At 42.9% G+C, this 5,283-nt stretch overlaps 1 protein-coding gene across 1 annotated transcript; it reads left to right on the top strand.

Moving 5' to 3' along the window:
* Window positions 1-418: 418 nt before the first annotated feature.
* On the top strand, window positions 419-2,805 carry LOC125177635. The gene is made up of 2 exons (XM_047879773.1): window positions 419-1,355; window positions 1,921-2,805. The coding sequence occupies exons 1-2, from the start codon at window positions 499-501 to the stop codon at window positions 2,084-2,086; spliced, it is 1,023 nt and encodes a 340-aa protein (XP_047735729.1). The 5' UTR covers window positions 419-498; the 3' UTR covers window positions 2,087-2,805.
* The last annotated feature ends 2,478 nt before the right edge of the window (window positions 2,806-5,283 follow it).

Genomic DNA, 5,283 nt, shown 5'->3' with positions numbered 1-5,283 from the left:
TGTAATTGAGACGTAATATTCACTTGACCTGATAGAAATTGATGGAAAATTACTAGACCTTAGTCAGCGTCTAGAAGACATCACGTGATAGATCACGCGATCAAGACTCTAGTTGTGGGCGGAAGCCGAGATCCCATAAAAAGGCTGGGAACCTTAATTAGTAAGGCCCCCGCAGTAGTTGATAAGCGCTCCACGATGTAACTCGCGTCATAATAGTTTCCCGACCTTACGGTCGACGCCGCAGACTCTACCTGTATCGTATAACACTCGTGTATTACCACCCCATATCAAGATAAGTTATCTAGACAACTGTGTCTTACTTAGCCCTCACGCCTTGTCACGTATCCCGATTCAGGGGTCGCTTAATAAATAGCGCTGACATAGGCTTAATGGTTCAGTGTTTCGTTGCTCACGAGCAGTGACGGTTCTGTGCTTGAAAAAGTTCCAACTTTGTGCTGTGTTATCATTCATACTTGAAAGTTTCTATATTACCAAACAATGTTCAATTTGTTGAACTCGAGTAACAATGCCTTCGTGTCTGCCGCTCAGATTGAAATCAGTGTTCATATTTCGGCTTCAGTGAACAGTGAATCTCAAAACACGAACACCACTGAACCAGATTCGAATATTCAAGTGACACTCAGCCAACACGGCTGCGGCGCAATCATGGACTCAACTGAGAACTGCAAACATGAGGTATCAAAATCCAAATATAACGACGTTGAAAATCATTATGAGATGGTCCATTCAATATTAATCAAACTTCAGAGTATCCATGGTATTGTTCGTAGTAAAGAATCGAGTAATGCTCTTGCTGAGATTTTAGCTGCCTTGTCAAAAGCGTTTGCTGATCCTTCGGACGTTAACTGCCGTGAAGTCAAGAAGGGAATCAGTGACCATGGAATGAAATGGATACTTTCTTCTACTGAAGAAATTATTCGTGCAATCTCTCCTATTTCATCTTGTTGGCTATACGACCGATCGGACAGAATGAGGCTGCGTACTCTTAAAAGTCGACTGAAAGCTTTGGTTATTGCTCACATCAACGGTAATAGTAGTCCAGTCGTAATCGAATCCTTTGTGAAACTTTTAAAAGATATTTCCAAGGCATCTAAAGTTATGAAGAGGAACATCAAAACAACGACCGTAATTCTCAAAGGTAAACGGTATCACGATCTGTGGTCTCGCCTTTTCACTGCCAAGTCAGTACGAGATTTGATCCCGGACAGTGGTAAAGTGGAATCGTGTGCTTTGTGTTTCTTAACAGAAATTACGTCAAAAATCAACTTTGCCTTCTTCTCGAGCTGCCAGCACATCTTTTGTCGACCTTGCATTCTCGAATGGATGAACATCAAGTATGTTGACATTTTGAACAACTGAGAAATGCAGGGAATATGCGACTCTGGTCGGCCAGTTGTTTAGTTGCTGAGGAAGCTCGTATATATGTTGTAGTGTAGAATGCAATGGATTTTTCTATCATATTTAGACTGCATATATTGCCAGTCCTGTGCTCTCGTTGGATAAAATTAGGATCATGCAATTTTCCTCTAGTTTAATTCTGGTAATGCAATTTCACTCATTTAGCCACAAAATCCTCATTTCTTAACTTTATTATGGCATGCAATTTTGTTCAGTTCACTTGCTTTCTTGCTGGAAAGCGATATATACTCTGATTTACCTGGAGTTACAATGGGGCACAGGCCGTTTATTTAAATTTGGGTATGAGTTCTCGACTCCGTCAGCTAATCCACTGACGGTTTTTCAAGTCGCATACACCAATCACAGACGAGAAATTTGGCGCCACATGTACGTCAGCGAGTTTTGATAATACGGCCCCTGAATTACCCCTGTAACACCCCTTCGATATTATTGAATAAACTTTATTTCTTTATTTAATTTCCATGTTCATCGCTTGTGCAGCCAGTCGTGTCCAGTGTGTCAACAACCCATGATGGACCTGAGCACTCGGGATGAATTCGTGAGCTTCAAGAGGCGACAATTCAAAATGGAAGACAAGATACGAAGACGCGCCCTCAGAGCAGCGCGAAAATCTTCGCGGTGTACGAAAAAAGAAATGAAGGATTAGACATGATTGCAATTACTGCTTGCTGAATTGCCAAGAATTGCATGAGTGAATAATTCTTATATTTTAAAGTAATTTATCTCAGTCAGGCTTTCTTTCGTGGAAACAGAAAATGATTACAAGAGAAGGGATTTGGTGCTGCCGTTTGCTTTTAAGAATTGTTTAAAAATTTTTGAATCCAACATAAATTGCACTCGTATGACAGATTATAAAAATGTCTTGGGGGAAAAATTCTTATCGAATTAAAAATTTTCATTCATTCACCTTCATACATGTATGGAAACCTTCAATTGAATTTGAATGGAAATTCAAGTCCGAAACCGAAGCGGGAAAATTTGGGCTCACATTACAAAACTGTTATGAAGCTCGAGTGTTGAACTAATTTGGACTTCAGAGTTTTTGCATCAATTCTTAGACGTGAAACTATCAGTATTGACACAAGGACTGATTTTTTACTTGAGGACTAGTGAAAAGTGAGAGAAAAGACGAGTGGGAGAAAAGACGAGTGGGAGAAAAGACTAGTGCAGGGAGAAAAGACTAGTGGGAGAAAAGACGAGTGGGAGAAAAGACGAGTGGGAGAAGGGACAAGTGGAAGAAAAGACGAGTGGGAGAAAAGACGAGTGGGAGAAAAGACAAGTGGGGAAAAAAGACAAGTATGAAAAAGACGAGTGGGAGAAAAGACGAGTGGGAGAAAAGACGAGTGGGGGAAAAGACGAGTGGGAGAAAAGACGAGTGAGAGAAAAGACGAGTGGGAGAAAAGACGTGTGGGAGAAAAGACGAGTGGGAGGAAAGACGAGTGAGAGAAAAGAAGAGTGGGAGAAAGGACGAGTGGGAGAAAAGACGAGTGGGTGAAAAGACAAATTAATTTATACAAGGGAGATTTTACGGCTGGGGGGCCTGAAGCCTGTACATAATGTAAAGGTACAATAGGCAGTTGTTATCTAACGAATAATTATTCATTTTAATTAATGATTCGCGTTTTGTATTCCTATAAAACGTACTAAGATCCCCCGACGCGTTCGTGCAGTGCTTGCTTGGAAAAGATACTAATAGAATCCACCATTATGGACACAGGCTCAAATCAAAGGACTATTTAGATAACAGGTAGAGTCCATAAAGAAAACTTTGAAATGCAATTTTCTCCAATTCTGATGCGTGCTGTTACCAGCGATATAAAGTGCATGAGCTAATTTGCGAGACTAATATGATTTAGGATAAGAAAGAATGGCGCTTTTCCTACAAATTCCATCAGTCCAGGCATTTAACCCTGCAGGAACAAGTTCCAAGTTATTGGCTAAGAACGATGTTGAACGTATGCTATGTTTTTAGATCGCCCCATAGACGAAATGCTACTTTAAATATCAATTCTCATTCACGATTGCATACTAGTTAATATTCTTGTGGGATGTCCTCTAATCTACCTCGATTAGAGGGAGAATTACTAAAAAGTGTTACGTTGAAAACCTCGAATTAAATAAGATTTGGAGACTTGTGTTTAATTCAACGCGTATTCCATTACTCCGTGATGAAAATATAACGCAAACAGGACTATTTCAAATAAAATGAAATGAATTAGCCTAGTTGTCAAAATGTCAGTTGAGTGTTGACTAACTAAAAAGAAAGAAAAAAAAGTTAACTACAATGTGGATCAGCTTGACCGTCCAAACACTTCGCAGTTCCAAGCTCCCAAGATGCAGTGAGTCAATGCGTGAGACGCAGTGAGTCAATGCGTGAGACGCAGTGAGTCAATGGGTGAGACGCAGTGAGTCAATGGGTGAGACGCAGTGAGTCAATGCGTGAGACGCAGTGAGTCAATGTCCGTGAGGCGCAGTGACTGACAGAGTACCGTGAGACGCAGTGGCTGGCAGAGTGCCGTGAGACGCAGTGACTGACAGAGTGCCGTGAGACGCAGTGACTGGCAGAGTGCCGTGAGGCGCAGTGACTGGCAGAGTGCCGTGAGACGCAGTGACTGACAGAGTGCCGTGAGACACAGTGCCTGGCAGAGTGCCGTGAGACGCAGTGACTGACAGAGTGCCGTGAGACGCAGTGAGTGACAGAGTGCCGTGAGACACAGTGCCTGGCAGAGTGCCGTGAGACGCAGTGACTGGCAGAGTGCCGTGAGACGCAGTGACTGGCAGAGTGCCGTGAGACGCAGTGACTGGCAGAGTGCCGTGAGACGCAGTGACTGCAGAGTGCCGTGAGACGCAGTGACTGGCAGAGTGCCGTGGGGTGCAGTGACTGGCAGAGTGCCGTGGGGCGCAGTGACTGGCAGAGTGCCGTGAGACGCAGTGCCTGGCAGATTGCCGTGGGGCGCAGTGACTGGCAGAGTGCCGTGGGGCGCAGTGACTGACAGAGTGCCGTGGGGCGCAGTGACTGGCAGAGTGCCGTGAGACGCAGTGCCTAGCAGAGTGCCGTGGGGCGCAGTGACTGGCAGAGTGCCGTGGGGCGCAGTGACTGGCAGAGTGCCGTGGGGCGCAGTGACTGGCAGAGTGCCGTGAGATTGTTCATTGCAGAGCATCACAAGACCGTCATCAGCGAGGGAGTCTGTCACTCATTACGTCGCTCAGCTCCCTCATTACCTCGCATAATGTGCTCCTGTTTGGCCATCGTACATCGACGTTACACTCTTGTTCTTAGTCCTCTTCCAAGGTCCTCGGGGTTGACAATCAATAATTGTTTTCCCTCATTAATCGAAGTTATTATTTTAGCAATAATCACTTTGGTTCTTTCAACACAGTTATAGCTACTATTAATGCTATAGTTCTTTAACACAACCTCTGCCGTTGCCAAAACTATACAATTACAATATTCAACTATCATTTTTAACGATCATTCAACTGTTTTTTTTCCACCATGATTCTAAATGATACGAGTACTTTCGCTTTGCAATTGCTTTCATTACTTATACTTCACTCAAGCACCTAGGCTGGCTCCTAAAGCTATTCCTACTTCAGAATGAATGCAACTTCAACACAAATTCATTGGAATATTAAAGATATTTTAGCTTCAATGTCATTTTTTAAGAATAACATGTATAGTGAAAAGTAATCACTTTGTAACACGTACATGTTTCGCCGATTCCTTTCCTAATGCATTCCTTTTTCTAATGTTAATTATGGATTCTGTTTCGTTTTATGAAATTCGTGGAAAACGCAAGCGGCAGGAAAAAGTGTTAATTTACTTTTTTCATTATTAATTTA

The sequence above is a fragment of the Hyalella azteca genome, unplaced genomic scaffold, assembly GCF_000764305.2.
Source record: "Hyalella azteca isolate HAZT.00-mixed unplaced genomic scaffold, Hazt_2.0.2 contig3780, whole genome shotgun sequence".
NCBI lineage: Eukaryota > Metazoa > Arthropoda > Malacostraca > Amphipoda > Hyalellidae > Hyalella > Hyalella azteca.
Note: the sequence above shows the minus strand (reverse complement) of the source record. Positions and strands in the feature narration are given on the sequence as shown.

Bases quoted from the DNA above. Each gene is read 5' to 3' on its own strand.
- LOC125177635 (XM_047879773.1), top strand. From the start codon at position 499: ATGTTCAATTTGTTGAACTCGAGTAACAATGCCTTCGTGTCTGCCGCT. The intron at 1,356-1,920 runs GTATGTTGACAT...TCGCTTGTGCAG, and splicing joins CTCGAATGGATGAACATCAA to CCAGTCGTGTCCAGTGTGTC.